Source organism: Panthera leo, chromosome C2, assembly GCF_018350215.1.
Source record: "Panthera leo isolate Ple1 chromosome C2, P.leo_Ple1_pat1.1, whole genome shotgun sequence".
Classification (NCBI taxonomy): domain Eukaryota; kingdom Metazoa; phylum Chordata; class Mammalia; order Carnivora; family Felidae; genus Panthera; species Panthera leo.
Window position 1 is genome coordinate 6296290 of NC_056687.1, and position 27132 is coordinate 6323421.

Consider the following 27132-nt stretch of genomic DNA (forward strand, 5'->3'; position numbering starts at 1 on the left):
TCAGGTCATGATCTCACGGTCTGTGAGTTCGAGCCCCGGGTCGGGCTCTGTGCTGAGCGCTCAGAGCCTGGAGCCTGTTTCAGATTCTGTGTCTCCCTCTCTCTCTGCCCCTCCCCTGTTCATGCTCTGTCTCTCTCTGTCTCAAAAATAAATAAACGTTAAAAAAAAAAAATAAAGCACAATGCCCTAGTCATTTTTGTTTCCATTTTGGTATAAGGCTTGAGCAAAATCTAAGGATGTTGAGTGTGATGGATCAAAGGGTGCTTCTTGTGAGTGTCACTTCCAAACAGCCATAATACATTCTTCTGGGTCTCGGTTTCTCCCAGCGAGGTCTAAGACCACTGGGGGGGCTCAATCCCTATGTGTGCATCCCCAGATGAGCCAATCGCTAATTACTTTATGAGATGGAAATTCCTATGGGACTTGAGGAATACCCTCAGCCACTTCCGCTAGACTTTCCGTCACCTGAAAGTGGCTTTAGGCCAGAAGGAGCAAGAGTCCCCTCTCTTCGGAGATGAGTGATTCAGTCTCTCATGTTTCTAGCCAGCAAATCTACTCAAGCCTTATATGAATAACATCAATTAGTATAATGTCAAATTAAAACAACCTACCCATAACTCCAACCCCTCTAGATTATTCCCACGTGGAGAATATTACCAGTAACTCTCAACAGCTCGAATAAAAGTCAGTACTGCCAACCTAAATCGAGGAGGTCTGGATATTCCTGCGGGGAGGTCACCAGATACACCTGTGAGGTGCTGAGACGTCAGAGGGCCACACAGGGTCCCTGCTGATACCAAGCACGAGGCCCGGTGGACCCCACGCGTTTCTCGGGCTAGCTGCTCTGCTATCCTGCCTGCTATACCAAGAAATGCCGAGGAAGAATGAACAACACTTTTTAAAAATTTTAAAGAGAAAAGAAGAGTCTCATTCAAGCCCAAGTGAGGGCAGCTTCCTGGGGAAACACGCTCTTCACAGGGAAGGAAGTACTCCGGAGAATGAAGTTTTTATAGGGTTGTATACTCTCTTTTTACATCTTGTAAAAACTCCAAAAATTATAGATTAGCATATAGGCAGGAATCACAAGTTTTGTGACCAAGGAATGCAGGGAGTAGTATGATTGATATCTCGGGGACAAGATGGTTTTCCTTTAGGCTGCCCATTCACAGAGCAGGTGCACAGCACATGGGTGGTGGAACCACAAATCAGGCTCTCGGTTTGATTTATGTATAATCACATTGACTTAGAAAGAAATCTGAAATGGCATCCTTCGTGTATCAGGCCTCCAGAGGGTTTTTCTCTCGTCACTACACGTTTCTGCTTCAAGAAAACGTGAAGTTGGGGCACCTGGGTGGCCCAGTCGGTAGAGCGTCCATCTCTGGCTCAGGTCACGATCTCACAGTTCACGAGTTGGAGCCCCACACCAGGCTTGCTGCTGTCAGCACAGAGCCCACTTCAGATCCTCTGTCCTCCTCTCTCTCTGCTCCTCCCTGCTCACACTCTCTCTCTCAAAAATAAACATAAACATTTAAATAATAATAATGATAAAAAAAAAAAAAAAACGTGAAGTGAAGCGACTCGAGAGCAGTCAAGTAAACTCTTTCCGTGGAATGGCATCTCGGCTCGTAGGTGAGGCTGAACTGACCAAACCAAAAGACAGGGTGGAGCTTGCCTCACCTCTTTTGCCTTCAGCTGGACCATCCAAAGCTACTAGATGGTCCTATTGGCTCCTCTACTCACTGGAGACTTAGATGAACTGGGAGGGAGAACCCCCCTGAAGTGATAGCAGCTCCTGCCCCCCTGCCTCCCTCCCCAGTGACTGCCTTTCAGGCAGAACAGGAGGCATCGCTATTCCCCACCCCTACCAGAATACCCCACTACACTACCACATCCCCCAACCAGGATTGCCAATTCCTGGTAAGGCAAGAATTCGACCAAAAAAAAAACAAAAACAAAAAAACAAACAAAACAAAACTGAAGGATGCCCTTGACTGTGCAGTCATGGTGGAAGAGCACCGGCAGTACCTGGCCTTCAGAGACAACCCAGTTTGAACAACTAACATCTCTCCTACGGCTTCATTTGGACAGCTCGCAAAAAGAGCACTAACGCTGAAAGCTGAATCATTCTACTAGCAAGTGGAAAGAAAGCACGAACGCCAGGACATCTCAGGATCAATCCGTTTCTATCTGGTTCGGGTTAAGCCAACAATCACACCACTCCAACCTCTGCTTCCATTGCCACATCCTCCCTGACACTCCTCTGGCCCTCTTGACTGAAGTCGATCCAGACGGGTAAACTGGGATAATCTCCCTCCCCATTTACAAATCTTTAACTTAATGGGGCGCCTGGGTGGACTCAGTCCGTTAAGCGTCCGACTTTGGCTCAGCTCACGATCTCGCGGTTCTGTGCTGACAGCTCGGAGCCTGAAGCCTGCTTCGGATTCCGTGTCCCCTTCTCTCTCTGCCCCTCCTCCGCTCACGCTCTGTCTCTCAAAAATGAACAGATGTTTAAAAAAAAATTTTTTTTAATGAAAACCTTTAACTTAGTCACATCTACAAAGCCCTTTTGCCACATAAGGTAGCATCGTCACAGGTTCTGGATATTAAGAGGTGGATAAGTGGGGGGTGGGGTGTTATTCTGCCTACTTGTAAAGACCATACTAGGGGCACCTGGGCCACCAACATTTGGGTGAATTAAGTAAAGCCTGCATCGGTTGTGTCCGTGACTGGCACAAACCAAGCACAGGCAGTGTCCTGGAAGGCACAAACTTCCCAGCCCCGCGGTGAGCGTCAGCTGCCAGAGGCCTGCACGGGTCTGGTATGTTGGCGGCCTGCTTTAGGGTCCAAGAGAGCTAAGGAGGAATGAAGTAGAGAATCTCTTGGAAAACTGCACTTGAGTAAAGCTGAATCTTCAAGAAGTCTTGAGTGTGTGCACACAAGTGTGCGTGTGTCCCGGTGCGTGAGGACCTAAGGAGAAAGGAGGAGGTAACATAGTTGCAGGATCGTTTACCACAATGCCTGGGATCCCTGGTCTCACCGCTTTGAAGAATGAAGAGGCGGACACAAAACGAGCAGCGGGCAAAAGTTTATTGGCAGGTAAGGTCAGGAAGGGAGAATATAGGAAAGCTCTCTCCTTGTTTTATAAGGTTCTGGTTGGCTCTCCCCTGCCCCCTGTTCCCTCTCAGGTCCCACCCTTATTGGCCTAACGGCTCTGGGCGCTGGGAGGTCCATTCCTGATTGGTTCAATTTCATTGTATGACAGGTGGGCTATGGCCATGCTTAGGTCTTTTGTCACATCCCTGAGGGAAACCGAGGGGGAGTAGGTGGGGTCTGTTCCATTCTTTTTTATTTTTTTTTTAATGTTTGTTTACTTTTGAGACAGAGAGAGGCAGAGCACCAGTGGCAGTGGGGCACAGAGAGAGGGAGACGCAGAGCCCAAAGCAGGTTCCAGGCTCTGAGCTGTCAGCACAGAGCCCGACAGGGGGCTCAAACTCACAAACCGTGAGATCATGACCTGAGTCGAAGCTGGACGCTTAATGGACTGAGCCACCCAGGCACCCTGGATGTGTTCCATTCGTAAGAGGAACTTTTATGCCCCGGGGGGGTTGCTGAGGTCAGATACTCCCAGCATTTGTCCAAAATATGTCTTTCCCCACCCAGGGACCTCAGGTCCTAATCCTTTCCCTCTCAGCCTATTTTATCCTATTTTTTTCTTTTCTTTTTTTATGTCTTTAATGTTTATTTTTTTGAGAGAGAGACAGAGACAGAGTGTGAGTGGGGGAGGGGGAGAGAGAGAGACAGACAGACGGACAGACAGACAGAATCCGAAGCAGGCTCTAGGCTCTGAGCTGCCAGCACAGAGCCCAAGGTGGGGCTCGAACTCACGGACTGGGAGAGCATGAAACAAGCCAAAGTGGGACGTTCAACCGACTGAGCCACCCAGGCGCCCCAGTCCTATTTTTTTCTATTATAACATCGGCTGTGTTTTTTAACTTCTTAAAAAAAAAACAAAACATAAAATGTTTTAATGCAAATGTGAAGTTATCTTTAAAAGCAGCACATTTAATATTGCTAGATAGTAGTTGAACAATATGGTGAATGTACTAATGCCACTGCATCGTACATTTTAAAATAGTTTCGGGGCACCTGGGTGGCTCAGCCGTTTAAGTGCCCGACTCTTGGTTTTGGCTCAGGTCATGATCTCACAGTTGTTGGGACTGAACCCCACGTCAGGCTCTGTGCTCCCTCTCACCCCCGCTGGGAGCTCGTGTGCACTCTCTCTCTCAAAATACACAAATATCTAAAAAAATTAAAGTAAAATAAAATAGTTACATGTTATGTGAATTTTACCTCAATTTAAGAAAAACACCACTAAGGGGCGCCTGGATGGCTCAGTCGGTTAAGCGTCCGACTTAGGCTCAGGTCACGATCTCTCGGTCCGTGAGTTCGAGCCCCGCGTCGGGCTCTGGGCTGGTGGCTCAGAGCCTGGAGCCTGCTTCCGATTCTGTGTCTCCCTCTCTCTCTGACCCTCCCCCGTTCATGCTCTGTCTCTCTCTGTCTCAAAAATAAATAAAATGTTAAAAAAAAAATTAAAAAAAAGAAAGAAAAACACCGCTAAAACCAAATAAACTTTTAAATGTTTTTAGGTCTCTTTGTTATGGTATACCTTTCTGAATATGCAAAATTCAGTAGTTTAAAATGTAATCTTATTAGTGTAAGAAATTTAATTCTCAAATTTTCACAGGCTTTGGACTATGTCCAGAAGAAATGTATCTCTAAATAAATTTTTCGTTAGCTTTCAAAAAATTATTTTAAAATAATCTCAAACTTATAGAAACGTTGCAGAAAATTAAAAGTGGAGTCAAAAGCCAGGCTCGTCTATTTCTGCTAATAATGTTGTATCTGGTTTCTCTGAATGCAAAGGAAAATGAGAAGACATTCAGATGGGAATAACATTTTATATTATTTGACTACATGAAATGTCATATTAGGTTCCCTCTCCTGTTTTTTGCCTTAATAAAAATTACACCAAAGTGAAATCTTCATCAGTTACATTGCTTCTGAGAAAGGACTCAGAAAAAACTTTTTAAAAATTACGTTGACCTTTGAACAACAAAGGAGTTAGGGAAGCCAACTTCTCCGATGCAGCTGAAAATCCATGCATAACTTTTGACTCCCCCAAAATTTAACTACTAATAGCCTATTGCTGCAGAAGCCTTACCAGTAACATAAACAGCCAACTAACACATATTTTGTACGTTATATGTATTATATATAATACATATATTGTATGTATATATGTATATGCATATGCATATATGTATATATAATACATATTGTATGTATAATATTTTATGTATTATGTATAATTTGTATTATATAATACATATATAATATATACTAATATATATTATATGTATAATATTGTGTATATATATGTTGTATATATATACATATATCTTATACTGAAGCTAGAGAAAAGAAAATGTTATTAAGAAAATCATAAGGGGGGGGGCACCTGAGTGGCTCAGTTGGTTAAGCATCCGACTTCAGCTCAGGTCATGATCTCGCAGTTCTTGGGGTTTGAGCCTCGCGTTGGGCTCTGTGTTGACAGCTCAAAACCTTGAGCTTGCTTCAGATTCTGGGTCTCCCCCTCTCTCTGCCCCTCTCCCCCTTGTGCTCTGTCTGTGTCTCTCTCTCAAAAATAAATAATAAACGTTAAAATTTTTTTAAAAAATCATAAAGAAGAGAAAAATACATTTACAGTACTTTACTGTATATATCGAAAAAAGAATTGTGTATAAGTGGACCTGTACAGTTCAAACCCATGTTGCTCAAGAGTCAAATGTATTTGAAAAATGTAAAAGTAGCATTAAGAGAACTTTTTTTTCCTTCTTTTAGTTGTTATTCTGGCCAACACTCCAAACCACAGACGTGGGGCGACATCTAACCAAAGGAAACAGCTTTCTCTTGTAGGCTATGAATGGGCATCCCTCAAACCATGTCAGCTGAACACATCTATACGGCTGCCTCTGCTTTTGGAGTTCACACAAGCCAGGGAAACCTTGAACCCTTTCGTGTGATAGCAAGAGTCTGGTTGAACAAGTGCCTCTTAACAATGGAGTAGAATATTTCTGCTCAAGTCTCAAAGAGTATGAAGTGGCTGCCCATTTGAGGGGGTGATTCTCTTTGGAAGCCACAGAAGCTGAATGATCTGGGAGAGATGCAGGGAATGTTCTTGAACTGTGCTCCCCCAGAATTCAATTGTTGAAACCTAATCCCCATTAGGATGGTATTTGGAGGTGGGGCCTTTGGGAGGTGACTAGGTCATGGGGGCGGAGCCCTTGTGAATGGGATCGGTGCCCTTATAAAGACCCCAGAGAGCTGCCTTCCCCTTCCTTCCAAGTTGAGGACACAGCAGGAAGACAGCCATCTAGGAACCAGGAAGCAGGGAAGCAGGTTTTCGTCACACATTGAAACAGCCAGCACTTTGGTCTTGGACTTCCCAGCCTCCACAACTATGAGAAGTAAATGTCTGTTGTTCATGTCATCTAGTCTATGGTACTTTGTTAAAGCAGCCAGAACAGACTAAGACGCTTGCTTTCCATATTTAGAAAGGCAAGGTTCACTTGTGAGCAGAAAAGAATAACGTGACCAATTTCTAGCTGGCTTATTGTTCTGTCTAAAATAACAATCATAAGAGCCCACATGAATAAAGAAGAGGTGGTATATATATATATGTGTGTGTGTATAGATATATATATACACACATATATGTATATATATGTGTGTATATATATATATGTATATATATACACGCAATGGAATATTACTCAGCAATAAAAAGAATAAATTTTTGCCATTTCCAACAAAGTGGTTGGAAGTAGAATGCATTATGCTAAGCAAAATACATCAGAAAAAGATAAATATGATTTCACTCATATATGGAACTTGAGAAACATGACAGATGAACATAGGGGGAGGGAAGTAAAAAGATAAAAACAGAGGGAGAGGCAAACCATAAGAGATTCTTAAATACAGAGAACAAACTGAAGGTTGCTGGAGTGGGGGGAAGTTGGGTGGGAGGATGGGCTAAATGGATGATGGGCATTAAGGAGGGCACTTGTGGGGGTGAGCACTGGGTGTTTTACGTAAATGATGAATCACTAACTTCTGCTCCTGAAACCATTATTACGCTATATGTTAACTAACCTGGATTTAAATAAAATTTAAAAATAATAAATATATAAATAACAACAAAAGAATAAGAAAGGGCACATGCCCAGATACCATAAAAGTGAAATGAAATGACATGAAATATAAAATAAAAAGAAATGAAGTGAAATAACAATCAGTATGATGAACTGCCAAACAGGCAACCTTGTAATAACAATAATTCCAATTATCTAAGAACAATGATGTAGTCATGCACCCATAAAGTTTGCAAACAGGCTAGAAACATAACTACATGGTGACTTCTACAACTATGTCATCTTAGGGCTCTCTCTGTTCTGGCGTTTCTGGCACATTCAGCACAGTGATCATCAAAAGCTCCGTATGGAGGCCTAGGTTTTTGCTCTTTTCTGCCACCCTTGCACCTCCCCCTTCCGCAGCAGCGTGGATATCCAACAGAGTGGTGAACAGTAGGCATTCAGTGTTCCCACGATCTTGGGAACCTTCTCTTGCTCACAGGCTTGTCTCACACCTACCCCAGTTTATCATGTCTTCACTCCCTGGACACACTGGCCCAGAGACTGGGCTTCTGGAGACACAGCACGGTAGAGCACAACACAGTGGGGGCTGGAGATGTTTCATTTCCTCCCCTCCCCTACTTTCTAACTTCAGTCTGGTTTCTGCCCTACCTCTCCTGCTCCATCAGGACAATCGGTGACATCCTAGTGGTCAATGTAGTGGGCACTTTACAATCCCCCCCCTCCACACCCTCTCCACACCCCTGCACCCCTCTTCTTTCATCCCTACCTGGCTGGTTGCCCCCCATCCATACAGCCTAAGAAACGCACCTGATTCTCAGCCCATTGCCCTCTTTGTCCTTCCTGACAGAACCCTTCTTTTGTTCAGGTATCCACTCCCTGCACCCCTGGCCCTACCCCCAACTCCGGGGGGTGGGGGGAGCTGATTTAATCTAAGGGTGGCCCATTTCCCCTCGCATGTCACCCAATTCTGGCCAGCAAGTAAAGGCAATCGAGTAAGGGATTCTGGGGGAAAGGGGCTTCTTTCTCTGGATGTTATAAATCTGGATGTGATGTGCAGAATTCCCCTTGGAAAAAGGCACAACAACTGGGAGAGAAAAACTGAGACTGTGATAACACATTAAGCTGCTGAATCTCCCAGTCCAGAACATTCTACAGTGGAGGAGCTTCCATTTCCTTATTGCTTATGCTGATACGGGTTTCTATTACTCATAGCCAAAAGTCTGTCTCGTCTCCTTCGCACCCAGTTTAGGGAAGAGCCCTGTCAGTTCCCCCCACCAAAATATATCCCAGATCCTTCCTTCCACTGGTCTTCCCCACAGCCAACATTCATTGGCTCGACTGCTTTACGTCTCACCTGCTGTGCCTTCTTGTGACAACCTGACTTGACATGGGACCTCTCAGCCTGACCGCACCTCTACTTGGAGTCCAGACCAATGACGTCAGTTCCCCACTACAGCCCGTCATTGCTTCTGTCTTGCACTTCCTGGCCGCTGCTTTCTTCTCTAACCCCGTTTCCCCTCTTCAGATACACCAAGGTCCATCCTACTAGAACTCCTCAATCACCACCCCACCATCCACCAGTCAGCATCAATCCAGGATTTTCCAAAGTGGGGCACGTGGACCCCCGGGTGGAGTAGTGGAAAGGATACTTGTATACAAAGATCCTGAGGGTTCTTGAGGAATTTTTAAAATTTCGTGTTTTCATGTGATTATCCAACATTCTGGATCATCCAGTATAGATTCCCACTTTTTTGCGGGGGGGGGGGGCGGGTGCACAAGTGAGCAAGGGGTAGAGACAGGGAGAGGGAGAGAGAGAGAGAAGCAGGACTCACCGGGGACTCGTGTTTTACTCAAAGCGGGGCTTGTGTTCACCCGAAGAGGGGCTCGAGCTCACCCGACGTGGGACTTGAACTCACCAATGGTGAGATCATGACCTGAAGTCAGATGCTTGATGACTGAGCCACCCAGATGCCCCATTCCCACTTTTGATCAAGCACTGCCTGGTTCTAGTGCCTGTGTTGGGTGTGTGTTTAGATTTAGCAACAAGTGGGACCAGCTTTCCAATTTTATAGGAAAAGCATACAGACATACACGGTTATACACTGCAGCATCCTTTGAAGGATCAAAAGACTGGCACTATTTGAAAGTCAACAGAGAATTGGTTTAAAAATGTTTGGTACATCCATACAGTAGGATATGATTCAGCAATAAAAATGTGCTAATAGGAAACAGACTGCATTAAGTGAAAAATGCAAGGTGCCAAGCAGAATGGAAAAGCAAGGGGTGGGGGGACAAAAAGTATAGATTCATTTGCTTGTATATGCACAAAACATTTCTGGAAGGACACACAAGCAGCAACATTGGTTTCTCCTTGGGAGAACTAGATATCTAGGAGCACAGAAGTAGAACAGAGCCTTCTCTGGAAATAAATCTGAGCCCTTAGAATGTTGAACCACATAAATATTTCTTTCAAAAATAAATGGAAATACAAAAAGTGGTGTCTGCAATTACCCTCGTTTACTCACAGGCATCACAAACACCTTCAGAGGCCAGGCAGAAAATACGGGCGAGACGGACTTCAAGCTGTATTACAAAGCTGTAATGATCAAGACAGTATGGTTCTGGCACAAAAACAGATACTCAGATCAATGGAACAGAATAGGGAACCCAGAAATAGACCCACAAATATATAGTCAACGAACTAATCTCTGACAAAGCAAGAAAGACTATCCAGTGGAATAAAGACAGTCTCTTCAGCAAGTGGTGCTGGGAAAACTGGACAGCGACATGCAGAAGAATGAACCTGGACCATTTTCTTACACCAGACACAAAAAATAAACTCAAAATGGATGAAAGACCTAAATGTAAGACAGGAAGCCATCGGAATCCTTGAGGAGAAAACAGCCAAAAGCCTCTTTGATCTTGGCCGCAGCAACTTCTTACTCAACACGTCTCCGGAGGCAAGGGAAACAAAAGCAAAAATGAATTATTGGGACCTCCTCCAGAAAATATGGGTGAGAAAAATCAGCAGGGCTGGGACACTGGCAAACTGGACAGAGTGCCTCTTTATAAGTTACAAGGTCAAGCGCATCCCATGGACTGCACACAAAGGAGGCCAGGGGAAGGTAAAGAGCTGAATCTGTATGTGAAATCGTCTGATTTTGACATGTTGCTTAAAAAAAAAAAATCTTTAAAACTTTATTGTTATGTATCCAGAAATGTATATACTAAGAGCACAGCTCAATTAACACAAAGTGAACACAACATCCAGACCAAGAAACCAACATCCAGACCAAGAAATAGAACATGACCAGCCCCCTAAAGTCTTTCTCATCCAGCCACTGGCTCGCCACCCCACCCTCACACAGGAACTAGTTTCCTGACTCCTAATGGACTAGACTCATTTCCCTGCCTTTGGACATTATGTAAATGGAATCACACTGTATGCATTCTTTTGGAGCTGCATCTATCTGTCAACCTGTGTTTGTGAGATTCCCCTATTGTGTTGTTGTGTGTGACTGTAGGTAGCTCTTTGTCATTGCTGATAAGACTTCCATCCATTCATGCAATTCATGGGCATTCCAGTGCCAATTCATGGGCATTTCGGTTGCTACCAGCTGGGCCTATGAAAATAAGCCAGCTATGAATATTCTACATCATGTCTTCTGGTGAACGGATGTAAGCAATTTTGTTGGGCATATTTCTAGGAGTGGAATTACTGAGGCATGGAGTGCTTGCTTACCTTTAAGAGACACTGCCAAATGGTTTTCCTATCGAATTCTTGTTCCTCCATGTTCTTATGTGGGCCAATTAAAAACAAAACAAACAAACAAACAAACCTGGTCCAAAGCAAACTGTAGGCCACCAGTTCATCACCTCTGGCTTCGTGCAGCTTTAATTCTCATGGGAGAAAGTTCACAAGTTAAGTTCAGATCTCAGCCCGTCATTCCCTTCGAAAGACCTTTCAGCGTCTCCTTGGATAATGGCCAAACTCAGCTTGGCATCAAATGATCCCCTGCAGTTTGCCCTTTTTTTGTATTTTGTCTCTTTTCTCTAATTGTCATTGGCCATTCTCCATGTGTCCATCACTGCCACTTAGCAGGCCCTGGGGGACCGTCACATTCTAGTAAGTCCACATGCCCTGGACTGTGCTGTCCCGCCTGCGGCTTCCCCTTTCCCTCGCCAGGATGATTTGGGTGCCTTCTCTCCTCTAAACTATTACCCACAGTCTTTACCCTACATGTCCTGTCTGCTGTCTCTCTACCCCAAGGCCTAACATAATGCCTGGCACAGCACAGGTGCTCAGTACATGTCTGTGCCATAAACTCAGGGGCTGATGTTTGTGTTTTGTTTTTTGGGTTTTTTTTTGTAATGCAGATAGGAGTGAGGAAAAAAGAGAAAAGGATAAATTTTAATCTCACCCTGCTGCTAGTTGTTCTCCACAGAGCCAACTGCTGGCACCATGTTCTCATGAATTCTTTCTGCGTTGCCTAATGAATGTATAGCTTTATATTCAATATAGTTACATATTCAATAGACACCACGTAGAAAAAAAAAGGCAGAGAACAGAGATGGGGAGTTGCAATTTTAAACTGAAAGGTCAGGACAGGCCCTAATTGATAGGGTGAAATCTGTGCAAAGCCCCAAAGCCCCAAAAGAAGAGAGCCATACTAGTCTGAGGCAGGGCATTCCAGGCAGAGGGAACAGCAGGTGACAAGGCCCTGAAGCAGAGGGTGCCCAGCCTGTTTGAGAAGAGGAAGACGAAACAGAAGGAACATCTGTGAAAATCAGTGAACTGGGCCAAACTGCAGGGGACTTTATAAGCCACTCTAGGACTCAGACTTTCTTGAATGAGAAAGGAAGACGCTAGCTATTGAGATCAGGAGGTACATGGTCTGACTGGTGGTTTTCAAAATTCACTTCCTCTATAAAGAGCTGGCTCATTCTTTGTTGTAGTTCACTATCACACCATGCGAGGGGCCATAGTTTAGCCAGGCCCTTCAAATGAGGGACATTTGATCTGTTTCCTATCTTTTGGATGCAGAGTCCTCCAACATTTCCTTCTTTCCAAGAGTTCCGGCTGACAATTCTGATTAAAAACTTGTAACCTCACTCAATTCCTTCTTCTAAATGTAATTTTTATGGCGCCTGGGTCGTAAGTCGGCTAAGCCTCTGACTTCAGCTCATTACACCCCGGCTCAGGTCATTATCTCCCGGTTGGCGAGTTCCGGCCCCACGTTGGTCTCCGTGCTGACAGTTTAGAACCTGGAGCCTGCTTCGGATTCTGTCTCCCCCCCCCCCCCCCCGCTTTCAAAAATAAACGTTAAAAGAATTTTCTAAAAAACCTAATTTTCTTCTTCATTAAAGAAATGGGGTAAAAGGTGAGCTCACTGGTTCCGGGGTTCCCGGCTCAGCCTCCCAGCGTGATGCCCTTTTTCCACTTTAAAAAGGTGCTTAGGTGAACAGCCGGTTAAAAACGGGCTGGAGAGGGTGGGCGTGCTTCCCGCTTCACTTCAGGGAAGGAGGGATCGGCCGGCCCAGGAGTCTGCGAGAGGTAGGGCACGTCCTGGGGACCGTGGAGACCCCGGCCCCTCAAGGAACAGATGATCTAAAGAAAGCGACACAGAAAGAGCTGATCTAGAAAAACCGCGCAGCAGAGACGGGCCTCCGGGGGCCGCGAGCCCCAGAGACGTCGCAAAGACCCGCGCCTGCGCAGTGGCACGGGGAGCTGAGCCCGCGCGCCAGCGTTCCTTCCCACGACCTCCCCTCCGGCGCCTGCGCACTGAGGCCGGCTTCCCGAAGGCCTGTGAAACTGGGGCCCACAGATAGCCCTTCTTGCCGACCGAGAAGGGAGAATTGGCTCGTACTTGAATCCATCGTCTCTCCCTTCCCAGTTTATTAGACTAACTATAAATGCCCCATTCCCAATACTCCTAGATCGGACGGACTCAATCCCTGAGGCTCTCTGGGCGCCGGGGGAGCCCAGGTAACTAGGGAGGCTGTGGGTGGGGCCACTCGGCGATCACGTGGCGGAGCTCCGCCAATCGGCGCGCAGACCGCACTTTGCGGCTCGGCTTCAAACAAACTACCGTGAGGTGAGAGCGGCCTCTGGGGCCCCGCCCCCCTCGCCTGGGTCTGGGGCCCCGCGAGACGCCGGGCGGGGGTGGGGGCGCCGGGAGCGGGGGCGGGGCGCAGTGGTCGAGTGACGGCCCGCCTCACCTATTCCGGGCGCGGGCCGCGGCGCGGTGGGCCTCACAGCCAATGGGCGGGGGCGGGGGCGGGGGGCGGCCCGGCCGGCGGGGAGGGGGAGCCAGCGGCCGGGGGGACGCGGGGGGAGGAGGGGGCGGGCTCCCAATCCGGTTCCATCCGGTTCTCCCACCGCCCCCGCCGCGGGTCGCAGCAGCTCCGGCGGCGGGAGGAGCGGTAGCGGCCAGGCAGCCCAGCTTCGCGAAGGCTCTCGGCGCGCGGCGGCCCGCAGGCACCCGGCACGCGCCCGCCCCGCCGCCACGATGCCCAAGAGGAAGGTGAGCGGCGGCCCGCACGCGCGCCCTCCGCCGCCCGGCCCGCCGCGGCGCCCCGCGAGGCTCAGGTCCCGCCTCGCCCACGGCGGCGCAGGGCCCGGCAGGCGGCCCGGCGCCCGCGGCGGGCGGGCGGGCGAGCGGGCCGCGCGCTCGCGCGGCGGCGGCGGCGGCGGCCGCCCGGTCGCGATGTTCTGGAACGTTCGGCGGCCGAAGAGCCGGGTGGGAGATTCGAACGCGGCGGCGGGAAGCCGCTGACGTCACGCGGCCGGGCATTGTTCTCGCGGGCGGGCGCAGGGCGCGCGGGCACTTTTGTTTGCGGGCTGCGCCCACGGGTCCGTGTGCTTCCTTCCGCAGGTCAGCTCCGCCGAGGGGGCGGCGAAGGAGGAGGTAAGAGCCCGCGCCTGTGCCCGGGGGTGGGGCCCATTCGCACTGCCCCGCTCACTCCTTGCTCCTTTTCCTTTTTGTTCCTAAAGCCCAAGAGGAGGTCGGCGAGGTTGTCAGCTGTAAGTAAAGCGAGCCCCGTAAGCGTGTCTTTTCCGTGGGGTCGTGCCCAGTGAAGACACTCAGTGCTACCTTTGCCTTTCAGAAACCTGCTCCTGCAAAAGTGGAAGCGAAGCCAAAAAAGGCGGCGGGAAAGGTAGGTTTCAAACTTACGGGACCGCGGTGTGTTCGAAATGCTGCAGCGCCCCTCGACGCGTGACTTTCTCTTAACAAAAAGTCATCAGCGGCGACTCTGCGGTCTTGTGACATTGTTGGTGACTAAGATCTTGACTTTGAAAGTCTCAAGAGTAATCAGATGTTACACTTGCCCGAAAAGTGGAAATTGTCTCCTGTTTTCTATTTAAGTTTTATAATTGCAGCGACCAATTTTTTTTTTTTTTTTTTTTTTTTTTTTACCCCTTGGCCTGGGTAAACAATAATGGATCTGGTCCTACTGGTTCACGGGAGCGTAACGCATTACCTTCATTGTGCTGCAGAATTCAAGACTCAAGACGAGTGAAAATACTAACAATTTTGCTGTCTGGTCTTTGCGTTGTACGTCACGGTCAGCGTTTGCCCGTTCGATGCATACTTGTGCGTACTTTTGTGACGGTAACATCAAAGCCAGGATCGGTAACATCAAAGCCAGGATCGCCACCGGGAGAAAGGGGATACGCAGGTTTTGGTGTATAAAGTTCTCAAGCCAAGGTGCAGGGAATCCCGTGTGCAGGGGTAAGGGGTTTGTTGTGGTGTTTTGGAGGGGGAACAGCTGTGTTCAGAGGGGTACCCTACATCTTTTTCCCCGAAGAAACTTTTGAGTTAATCCTCAACAACATTATAGTTGTCTCCCTGGAGTAGGTTCGAGATTGCGTTGTTCACGTTGAAGGTCTTTGGAATGAAATTGTTCTTGAGTATATGTTTGAAAAGTTGGGAAAACAAAATCTATGTAAATCGTTATAAGTTTGATTTGAGGTGGAGCCTCGAAACCGCCCTTTGCCAAGCCCTGTGGTCTTCAGGGGAAATTCATGGTGTGATTACTGTTCACCCGCAGCTTAAGTGAGAGTTTGTGGTGTTAGGCCCCTTTTCTAAGCATAGATGGAAGCTTAGCACTGCATAGGCCAAAGGTTTTTTTTTCCGTTTCTTTATTTAAACGTTGTACAGAACTGAGAAAAATCTTAACTTTTCCAGTAGAAAGTTCTATTTTTTTTTTTTTTAAGTATTTGCAGAAGGTGTAAGCGTGGTACGTTAATTTAGTATTTTTCACACTAGAGGATAAAGCAGTACATCTTTGTATAAGAAGTTAAAGTAGCCTGGGAACTTGCCGTGAATGGCCAAGAAAAATAGTGTATCTTGTTGCATGATGATAGAATGAGCTATGTACTATTATTACCCGTCTTTGATGCTTTTGAGTTCTTTCAATAAACCAATTTGCTGAAGTAGTATGATTGTTTCCCTCTTAGGTTTTTTTTGCTGTTCCTTGTCCTATATTTTGATTTACTGTACAAATTTTTTTTGGTGAAAAAAGTTATCCTCCTGTTATCCTCACATTTTATCCTCAGTTGGGTTTGGGACATCAGGTGTAATCACTTTTTTTCTTTCTGTCCATGAGAGGCCAGCAGGAAGTCTTCCTTGAGGAACAAATTTGTCAACTCAGTTGACAAATTTTCCTTTGCCAAAGGAAAAATGCGGGGTTGGAGGGCTTGGTTTTACTTTACTTTCTAGAATACATTTTTCAGGGGCAATCCAAGTCAAAGCCTGAGTGGAAGGTAAATATTTTGATGTATTAATTACAGTGTAGACACTTTTCTTTAAAATATTATTTATTTTTGAGAGAGAGGAGAGAGTGAGCGGGGGAGGAGCAGAGAGCGGGAGACGCAGAATCGGAAGCACGCCCCAGGCTCCGAGCGGTCCCCACTGAGCCCGATGTAGGGCTCAAAACCTGTGAACTGTTAGATCATGACCCGAGGGAGTGGAAGTCGGACGCTTAACTAATTGAGGCACCCAGGTGCCCTGACGCAGTTTTCAAAGTATATGTTTGCCACTGTGTATGTACTTATAACTTGTATAAAATTCTCAGAATTATTTTAAGGGTTGAAACACACGTATGTTAGGAAAACATTGATTTGTTTCATCTGTCTTGCCATAGGTAATTAAAAGTGGTGTTGTTTTAGTCCAGGTTATTGTTGTATGTTTCGTTTCCATTTTTAAGGTTTTTACGTTTCTACATTAGTGCCCTAGTGGTTACAAAATTAATGAGAAATCTAAAGAGATCAGATTACAGGAGAATGGTTTTGTAAGTACAGAAGTGATTGTGATACTTCATGGTACCAGTATGAGTGGTGCTGTCCTGAATGTTTATATTTATAATTTATAGGTTTTTTTTTTTTTTAATTTTATTTTTTTCCTTCATGTGAGTGTTGACACCTAACAAGGAAGCTTAGTCTTTAAAGTTTATTTACAGAGAGGGAGAGGCAGAATCTCAAGCAGGCTCTGCACTGTCAGCACAGAGCCCAGTGTGGGGCTCAAACTCACGAACTGCGAGATCATGGGCTGAAGTCGGTTGCTTAACTGACTGAGCCACCCGGGCAGTCCTCAGAAATTCTAGTTCGTTCGTGTATTATTAGTGGCTGTCATGCCGTCTTTATATATGGAATGCCATCATTGGTTTAGAATACATTATACTGGTCCCCCCGCCGTCCCCTTAGCATTGAAATCGTTTGACCTGTTTGCATGTCTTTGTGGCTGTTTAATTCAAATACTGGTCAGTACTGTTAGGGCTCTTTTATCCAACTCCCTGGTGACCTAACTTCATTTAGCTGTTGCTGCATTCTTCATTTACAGGGAATAAATGTCAAGATTTAAACTCCTTCCCCGTTGATGGAGGGTATCCAGAAGCACTTTAATATTGCTTAAAAGTGGTTTACATTTTTGAACCTCTTCTATCGTCATACTAATACCTGTGCTTTTCAGATTTTTCAAACATCTGAATGAAAACGATAAACTCAAAATGGATCCTTTTAGCTACTCATTATATAATATCAAGGGATTAGCTGTAGCAGGATAGTCAACCTGACCACACAGCATGGTGCTGTGTTCAGGTGAATGGTCTTACTGTGAGGGTGAACATCTTGTCAGGGCAGTGGATATATGACAATTTGATCATTATTCAGGCTTAAAAGAAGTTTGGGGATGGGTAGGGTTACAGTGGAAAGAGATTTCCTCCTTTGTTTGCTCATGTGGAACTTCAGAGAATAGTGGGTGATTGAGAAGGCAGAGGAGGATTGTAGCTCAGGCTTTAGGTTTAGAGAACAGAAGTCTAATGAGGCTCGATAATGCCAGTACGGTTAGAGTTCTTCGCGAACGATGTTGTCCTGACTAGTGGCGATGGACCTTAAAGTGTCTTCCGTAAAAGATGTGTCCTGGATCTCAGGCTGATGTGTGACATCGTGTTGACATTGCAACTCTTGTGGGGATACTAGCCCTATAGCAACTGAGAAAATGTTCGTGCCAAGTTTTTACTTAAAATATACTCTTACTGTATCCTAGGAGAAATCTTCAGACAAAAAAGTGCAAACAAAGGGGAAAAGGGGAGCAAAGGGAAAACAGGCTGAAGTGGCTAACCAAGAAACAAAAGAAGACTTACCTGCAGAAAACGGAGAAACTAAAAACGAGGAGGTCAGAAGTGCTGTGTGTTGTTGATTTGACTCTGAACCATAGATAATCTGTTGTATATTTTTATGTAGCAGATAAGACCGTCTTTATTATTGTCTTTTTCTTACAATGTTAACAAAGGTTTGTACAGTAACATCAAATGAATAGACAGATGGCTTTTATTAGATATTTAAAATCAGTAGGTAGATGGCTTTTTTAAATTATTTTTTTATTTTTAACGTTTTATTTATTTTTGAGACAGGGAGAGACAGCATGAACAGGGGAGGGTCAGAGAGAGGGAGACACAGAATCTGAAACAGGCTCCAGGCTCTGAGCTGTCAGCACAGAGCCCGACGCGGGGCTTGAACTCAGGGACCATGAGATCATGACCCGAGCCGAAGTCGGCCGCTTAACTGACTGAGCCACCCAGGCGCCCCAGATGGCTTTTTTTTAAAGGCGTGAATAAGAACTTTTAATATGCTCAGAATTTCACCAGTAACAAGTTCACACAAGTACAGCGTATGTTGTACGCAGGATTCGTTATAATAACTACTGACGTGAGTTAATTTTTAAAAGGTTTAATATACCAAATGGTGTAACACTCCTTTTTCTTTCATGTTTTGGGATATTGTTTAAACAAACAACCTAGGCCCTTATTTTTGAAATTGCCATCTAAGGAACTGTTAAAAATCATGTTTTTATTTTGGATATTGCTTCAAAAATGTTTTGAATCCATTCCTCATTTGGGACATTTTTCCCACTTTCAGATAAGTCCATTTTTCTTAAAAGTGGCTACTTGTTTTAGGATTAAATAATAACTTAGATCAAGCAAATAAAAAGACTTGGTATCCCTAATCGTTACGTTTTTAAGCCACGAGAAGAGGCCTTTTCTTAAACAAATAGGCTACAGGTTTCAATAAATAGTTTTTCTTAAGCCAAGCATTTTTTTTAATGTTACTGGTTAAACCTGGAAAGATAAATAGTGTATGGTATTTTAAAAACATTTATAGATCAAATCTTAAAACAACAAACCACTTGTTTCTAACTTGTGAAATCTGTTGCCACAATTTACTTTTAATTTGTAGTTCTGACCACACATCAAATATCCGGTGATGTTATGATGAGATTACTAATCTAGCTGTTAGGGAAGAATTTGACCATCCGGTACATGTTATCACACTACACTTGATTCTTAATATTCATGGTGGTTGTGTTCTAGAAGGTTGTGTGAATACTGAAAAATTGCACATGGAGGAAATACGACATTAGATTCTTAGCTGCACTGTGATCATGTTTCCATCAAACAGTTGATGCATAATCTGTGTTTCTGTTGAATACGTGTTGTTGATGCATCAGCTTTGAACTGGGCCAACAGAAACGGTACTGGAACTCAGGCCTAAATGATGCTATCCAGCATACGTATTTTCTCCATAAGACACATCCCAACCTTCTTGCATTTAGCCATAGTAGATGGTATTATATTAGTCCAGTCAACATCAAGAAGCACAGAAAAAGAAATGTGAAATGTGTGGCACTTTAAATAAACTGCAAAAAAGGCACCTGTTTAGAACTGAAACAACCATCCCAGCTGGGAATGTGCATGTTTGGCATTGCAAAGAAAGTTTTAAGTCTATTGAAGTGCCATGAGTATTGATTTTATGGTTGCAAATTTTAGTGAAGAGGCAAATTTACAAATACAGAATCTACATATAACGAGGGTCACCTGTAATTACATAGAAGTAAAACTTACATTGCATTAAATTTTAAAGATCTTGGAGATCGTAACAGTGACCCAGAAATCAAATATTTGATCATTATTTTTTTCTTTGATTTGCAGAGTCCAGCCTCTGATGAAGCAGGAGAGAAAGAAGCCAAGTCTGATTAGTATCATATCCCATGTCTTACCAGTGGTCCCTGTCTCCCTTCTTGTACAATCCAGAGGAATATTTTTATCAACTATTTTGTAAATGCAAGTTTTTTAGTAGCTCTAGAAACATTTTTAAGAAGGAGGGAATCCCACCTCATCCCATTTTTTAAGTGTAAATGCTTTTTTTTAAGAGGTGAAATCATTTGCTGGTTGTTTATTTTTTGGTACAACCAGAAAATAGTGGGATATTGAATATGGGAGGCTTTGATCGTCTTGGGTGTCAGCTTAACATTCCATAGATGGGGTAGTTTTTATATCCTATAATACCAAGCATACTAAATGGCAATTTGGAGTCAGTTGTGCATTTAATATGTCTTGAACATTTTAAATTACTTCTATTCCCATGTTGTTTGGTAGAATTGTTTCCTAAAGAAAACCACTCCTTGATCTTGGCTCTCCCTGTCAGAATTTTGTGCATTCTGTAACATCTTGGTCGTGGTAGTCCAGTTTCCTAGTAACTTTGTTAATGTGCTGTGCGAGATTGAAAATTTGAGTATGTAGCGTATATGACATTAAATTGTGAATTAATGGGACTTAACAGTGTAACAGCATATCAACATTTGAAGATACCGGTACTTGATATACTGTTAAGGGAAATTTGCCTCCAAATTTTAAGCTGGAAGGTCACTGGAATAACTTTGAGAAAAGAACCACAGCTACATGGTTTTTTTAGGTTTTCGGTACGTACATTAAGAATTATGTACAAATTGAATTGTCTGTACTGATCCTCAGAACAACAAATAAAAACTCAATTATGAAAGAATTTCTTGAAGCACATAAATTAAGTTCTGGCTTATATTTTATTACAAGAATTTCCACATTTGTTCTTGCAGAGTTTTCTTAAAATTTGAAAGTGGAGTATTTAATTTTTTTTGTAATACTTGAACATGTACAGTGTTCTTTGAAGGTACTTTGGCCTAAATTGATTTAATAGTGAGCAAATGGTCCAGCGTCCTCTGAAGCAAACTAAACGTAACTCTTTGTTCTTCATATGAAGTGAGCTTGTAAGTACTGAGTAAGCTAGAACTGCATCTACTGTGGTTTGTGTTTGCATATTATTCTGAGATTTGCTCTCCTATATATCGTATTTCTGCTCTGCCGTGTAAATGGTCTTCAAGAGGTAGTATTGGAGACTTGCGCCGAATCGGCAAATGCAAACACGGCCAGAGAAAGCACCAGGTCAGGGTTACCACTGAACAAGGGGAGACCTGGAAACCGTTTAAACCTCTCAACACTTGACATGTTATTTTGCCCTGGAGTGAATACTGGGGGGCAAGAATGCGCTGGAAACAGGAGTCCCCAAGGGCTCACACCTCTGCTAAGACTGTCCCACGGGAGTGGCTATTTTGAGCAACTTCATAGGGAGTGGGGAAGTGCGGCCCCTTTGTTGGAACTACGGAACGTCAGTGGAAAAAGGATGTTGACCTGGGCTGAAGGGGCGCCCACAGGAGGGCTGTAGTAACCCCTGGGGAGGGAGCAGGGCCTGGGAGCCATGTTCCCCAGTTCTCCGTGGTCCTTACTCCACGGAGGGCCTGGAGGCAGGATAAACAGTTGCCTGTAGTTTCTAAGTATAGATAGCACAGGGTCTGGGTATGTAAATTTAAGCACTGAACTGAAAACATTCTCTCCCTGTGCGGGGATACTTGATAGAATTTTATTGTACCAGAATTTCACTAGCACCTGTCTATTCATAGCAGTTAAAAGTGGTCTCCAGGCACCTGCCTGGGTGGCTCTGTGGGTTAAACATCTGCCTTCAGGTCACAATCTCCCCACTTGTGAGTTCGAGCCCCACATCTAAGCATCTGTGCTTACAGCTCAGACCCTGGAGCCTGCTTCAGGTTCTGTGTCTCCCTCTCTCTCTGCCCCTCCCCTGCTCACAGTCTTCCTCTCAAAAATAAACATCTCTAAAAACCAATGGGAAGAAAACTAGAACTTTAACCCTACGACCCATCTTGTACGACCTAACGCTCACCACCCCTAGGAACTGATCATTATTTACAGTCACAGGTTTCCTCGGTTCGGGACTCCCTGCTAATAAAGAGATTTACTAGTATAAGAGATTTACTAGTATACTCTTTACTAATAAAGAGATTTACTAGTATAAGAGAGTTTTGTTTTTACTTCTTTCAGGAAGATTTATCTAAGATTATCTTCTTGTAGAAAGTTAGATTGGGAGTACTAGATCCTACCTGCCTTGCACATCCTTTTCTGAAAAAATGAACCCCCACCTTATTTTATGAAAAAGCAAGCTACTTTGAGGCATCTTCTTAAATTTTTAAGTTCTCTCTGTAGCCCGACATGATGCTTGAACTCACGACCAAGAGTTACATCCTCTGCCAACTAAGGCAGGCACCCAAGGCATATTTTCTAGAATCGGTACCTACAAAAAGTTACCTCTTCCTCTAAACAAGTAGTTGTGAGCAAAAAGAACTGAAAGATAAGAATGCTTGAATGGATGTCAATTCAGACATCCTGAAAGGACAGGGAAGATAGCTTTTTAATAATGCAAACAAATCCGGTTTCAATTTGTTAACTAGCAAAACCAGTAAGAACACTTCATTCCCTTGGCTTGTCAGAGGTTCAGTTGGACCTTTCAAATGTGGGTTAATCAGAAGACCGACTCCTAGAACTTGGTGCCTCGTATTGACGACCTGCCAATCATAGAGGCCCCAGAGAAAAGATGGTCTGTTGTAGCACCGTTAGGGGAGAGTGTGCAAAAATGTGGGCATGGGGACAAAAATTAGGGAGAGTAGGCTGGTACACGGAGGAAGGTATGTGTATATGTGTGTAATTGAAGTACACAGGTGAGTCATACTGGGGGAAAACTCAAATGCAGACAAAAGCCAAAAGCACCCATAATTCATTTACTAGGCATCTATTTTATTTCTTATGTGTTAGTTTTGAGAGAGCGCTCGAGCAGGGGAGGGGCAGAGAGAGGAGAGAGAATCCCAAGCAGGCTCTGTGCTAATAGTAGCAGATGGGGCTCGAACTCAAGAACCGTGAGATCATGACCGGAGCTAGAGTTGGCCGCTTAACCGACTGAGCCACCCAGGCACCCCTAATGGTTTTTTTTATGTTCGTTTTTTGAGAGAGAGAGAACATGAGTGGGGGTCGGGCAGAGAGCGAGGGAGACGCAGGATCCAGGCTCTGAGCTGTCAGCATAGACCCTGACGCAGGGCTTGATCCCACAGACCTGGAGATGGTGACCTGAGCCAGTCAGACGCTTAACTGACTGAGCCACCCAGGCTCCCCTCTAAACCAGTATTTTAAAATGCATTTTTCTCGGATTTAAATGATGTCATTATACATCCTATTCTGTAATCTTTCTTAATACTGTGAACTTGTCCCTATGTTAATAAATACACTTGCATAGCATTTGTAAGCACTGCATAGGATTTTATTTCTAGAATATAATTTGTCAGACATTTAGATGTTTTTTTCCCATTAAATAAGCATTGTGAAACCAAAATATGGATAATTTCTCTTGATCCTTACAGATCCTAAAGGTACATCTGCCTGGCAATGTTGTTACATGAGTTTGCAGCAAAAATATTTAATTTTAAGACGGTTGGAAGTTTTAAAACATTAGGCTTAGGTAGATGATGAATCAAATAGATGATGGAAAGTAGCTGGGTTTTACATCATGAAAAGTTGGGATATTAAAAAAAAAGTTACCTTGAAAGTAAAGTAAAATCATTTAATCCCAGAAGCCAAAAGTAATTATTTTAGATAGGTTAGAATTTATTTGTAAAATGTCGTAGCACTTGCTTAATAGTTCGTGTGACTATGCCATACTTTGGTCGTTACAAGTGGAGTTTTTTTTCCCTTAGTGATAACTTTGCCTGTGCTCGAAATCAGTACAGTATACTGAACCCCACACACCAGTTAACCGTTTCCAGTAGCCATCAAACCGTTGCCAATCTTGTCCATAAATACTATCTATAAACAGGAAAACAAGATGCACAGAAAGCATATAACGACATTTCTAATAAAAATTGTTCAGGGGCCCTGGGTGGCTGAGTCGGTTGAGCGTCCGACTTCGGCTCAGGGCAGGATCTCATGGTTCCTGAGTTCGAGCCCCGCATCGGGCTCTGTGCTGACAGCTCAGAGCCTGGACCCTGCTTCGAATGCTGTGTCTCCCTCTCTGCCCCTCCGCTCACACTGTGTCTCTCTCTCTTAAAAAAAAAAAAAAAAGGCTTAAAGGGAAATCCAGTGGAAATGTGGGGGAAAGCTGTCCCTTCTAATTTTCTAGCAGCCACATTAAAAAAAAAAAACAAAACCACAGGTAATGGGGTGCCTGGTGGCTCAGTTAAGGGTCCCACCTCAGCTCAGGTCATGATCTCACGGCTGAGCTGGTGAGTTTGAGCCCTGAGTCAGGCTCTGTGCTGACAGCTCGGAGCCTGGAACCTGCTTTGATGCTCTGTCTCCCTCTCTCTCTCCCTCCCCTGCTTGCTCTCTCTCTCTCTCAAAAATAAATATTTTAAAAATTGTTCAAAAGAAATAGTTCATTTATTTTTGAAGTTTTACACATTTTGTCAAGGTTGGATGCAGATTTACTTGAACAAGAAGCTACTATTTTTTAATCCAGTGTGGCTAGTTCTGTCTTTCGAATCAAAGTATTCCCTTCCAAACGCTGATTCCAAATTGATTTTAAAAAGCAAGTGGGTGTTTTGAAGTTTCCTGACGGCACGGAAATGTAAAATGATGTGATTAATGATGGGCACCGGGGAGAAGGGAAAAAGCATAGGGAGGAAACAGATACTCCCTATGTGGTGCGAGTACAGACCTGCGTTAGGGACGGTCACTGTGGCCGCTGTTCCCATCTTACTGTGTTCTTCCTGCGGAGGAATGTGGCCCCACAACGGAAGGGGTGAAAGGGAATAGGGACTTAACTGAAGAGCCAATCATGCCTTTCTCAGAGGGTCCTGAGGGGCTAAAGCAACGTCCAGTGCACAGTGTCCAATAAATGTCCGATGCTCTTCCTTTCAGTGATTGTCCCAGCTTAGGGTAACTAAATTCCTGGTGCGCTTTCCCCCTTTTCCAACAATATAGATTGCTGAGTAAAACCTTAGAAAATACCTCGGATTTGGGGTGCCTGGGTGGCTCATTCGGTTGGGCGTCCGACTTCGGCCCAGGTCATGATCTCACGGTTCAGGGGTTCAAGCCCCGCATCAGGCTCTCTGTTCTCAGCACGGAGCCTGCTTTGGATCCTCTGTCCCCCTCTGTCTCTGTCCCTTCCACACTTGCATTCTCTCTCTCTCAAAAATAAATAATAAAAACATAAAAGAAATTACCAGATGGGATTTAAAAACAAAAAAACAAAAAACCTCGGATTTAACTGACTTTTTAAAAAATTTTTTAATGTTTAATTTTGAGACAGAGACAGAGCATGAACAGGGGAGGGTCAGAGAGAGAGGGAGACACAGAATCGGAAGCAGGATCCAGGCTCCGAGCTGTCAGCACAGAGCCCGATGCGGAGCTCGAACTCACAGACTGCTAGATCATGACCTGAGCCAAAGTTGGACACCCAGCCGACTGAGCCCCCCAGGTGCCCCAACTGACTTCAAGCTGAGCATGAACCTTGCGAACTCCTTCTCAGCCCGTCCGGCTGTGTTACCTTAGTAGGACACAGCATTACCTCCACCAGACTTTCCTCACCCCCCGAACCGCCAGGACTACTACCTCTGCCGTACAGGCTTAATTCATAACCCAATTGTGTTAATATTAAATTTTGCCTCTGAAAGCCCTTGATGTTGCCCACGGAAAATACAAGTTGAACAACGCATAAAAGCTGATGGTAAATTCAAGTTATTTACGAAAAAATTCAAATACGCTAATTTGTTACGCGTGACTCAGAGGAAACGTTGAGAGGCTTGCATGCTTGGATGTGCCTGTGTAAGGATGTGGCTGCATATTCAAATGTGCAGGATGATCGCTTCCACCAGTGCTGATTTGGGGTTTTGCAAAAAAAAAAAAAAAAAAAAAAAATATATATATATATATACACACACACTATATATATATATAAAAAATATATAGTATATGTAAATATATATACTATATATAAAATATATATAATATATAAAATATGAAATATATATAATATATAAATATAAATATATATTTATATATATTGGAAGGAGTCTGAACTGTTGTAACATAATGTCTCACTTTTTGCTTCACTCTACTTATCTCATTGATCTTTGAAACCAAAGGAAACTAAATGTTAAACTAATTTAATTGAGCTCATATGAATAAAGTGGGTTCCCAGAAATCAGGATAAATGGATCCTGGGTATGTGGCAAGACAGCACGGCCTTCCGAATTTCTGGGACTCAAAATGGGTCTTGGTCAGCCTCAGAAATTAGCATTTTTCTGGGGCATTTGGGTGGCTCAGTTGGCTAAGCATCCGATTTTGGCCCAGGTCATGATCTCACGGTTTGTGAGTTCGAGCCCCGCCTCGGGCTCTGTGCTGAGAGATTGGAGCCTGAGCCTGCTCCGGATTCTGAGTCTCCCTCTCTCTCTGCCCCTCCCCCATGCACACTCTGTCCCTGTCTCTGTGTCTCTCTCTCAAAAATAAATAAACATTAAAAAAAATTAGCATTTTTCTCCGCAAAGGAAAATGTAAGACTGGACTGGAGGACATAAAAGGTCTGAATAAATGAAAAAACAATCTTCCTGACAAGAGTCAGTATGTAAGGGGGTCGGTTCTTTTTACCTAAAAAAAGTAATACAATTCCAATCAGGATGCCAGCGGGATTTTCATCAGGAATTGGAAAGCTGATTTTATTTTTTTTATTTATTTAAAAAAAATGTTTTTTTAACGTTTATTTATTTTTGAGACAGAGAGAGAGACAGAGCATGAACAGGGGAGTGTCAGAGAGAGAGGGAGACACAGAATCCGAAACAGGCTCCAGGCTCTGAGCTGTCAGCACAGAGCCTGACGCGGGGCTTGAACTCATGGACCGCGAGATCATGACCTGAGCCGAAGTCGGACGCTTAACCGACTGAGCCACCCAGGCGCCCCTGGAAAGCTGATTTTAAAGACCACCAGAGGGGCCCGCGGCTGGCTCAGTCAGCAGAGCGTGCAACTCTTGATCTTGGGGTTGGGAGTTTGAGCCGCATGTGGGGTGTAGAGATTATTAAAAATAAGATCTTTGGGGACACCTGAGTGGCTCAGTTAAGTGTCTGACTCTCGATTTTTGGCTCAAGTCATGGTCTCACAGTTCGTGGACTTGAGCCCCAAATCGAACCTGGGCTTCTCTCTCTCTCTCTCTCTCTCTCAAAATAAATAAACATTAAAAAAAAGAAATAGGAGGAAATAGTATGAAGAGACAATT

At 44.4% G+C, this 27132-nt stretch overlaps 1 protein-coding gene and 1 long non-coding RNA gene across 2 annotated transcripts; one reads left to right on the forward strand and one right to left on the reverse strand.

Annotated features, from left to right (window-relative positions):
- Positions 1–2507: 2507 nt before the first annotated feature.
- On the reverse strand, positions 2508–12505 carry LOC122230183. The gene is made up of 2 exons (XR_006207330.1): positions 10957–12505; positions 2508–2967 (listed from the first exon to the last, which is right to left on the reverse strand). It is a non-coding gene; the product is annotated as an uncharacterized LOC122230183 (long non-coding RNA).
- A 1037-nt stretch (positions 12506–13542) lies between these two features.
- On the forward strand, positions 13543–20556 carry HMGN1 (high mobility group nucleosome binding domain 1). The gene is made up of 6 exons (XM_042955885.1): positions 13543–13738; positions 14090–14122; positions 14209–14238; positions 14322–14372; positions 17762–17890; positions 19704–20556. Exons 1-6 carry the CDS (start codon positions 13724–13726, stop codon positions 19749–19751), a joined length of 306 nt encoding a protein of 101 aa, XP_042811819.1. The 5' UTR covers positions 13543–13723; the 3' UTR covers positions 19752–20556.
- Positions 20557–27132: the final 6576 nt, after the last annotated feature.

What these genes read in the sequence shown, in the direction of transcription:
- HMGN1 (XM_042955885.1), top strand. An exon ending in AGGGGGCGGCGAAGGAGGAG is followed by an intron (nt 14,123 to 14,208) that starts GTAAGAGCCCGC and finishes TTGTTCCTAAAG; the next exon opens with CCCAAGAGGAGGTCGGCGAG. An exon ending in CAAAAAAGGCGGCGGGAAAG is followed by an intron (nt 14,373 to 17,761) that starts GTAGGTTTCAAA and finishes ACTGTATCCTAG; the next exon opens with GAGAAATCTTCAGACAAAAA.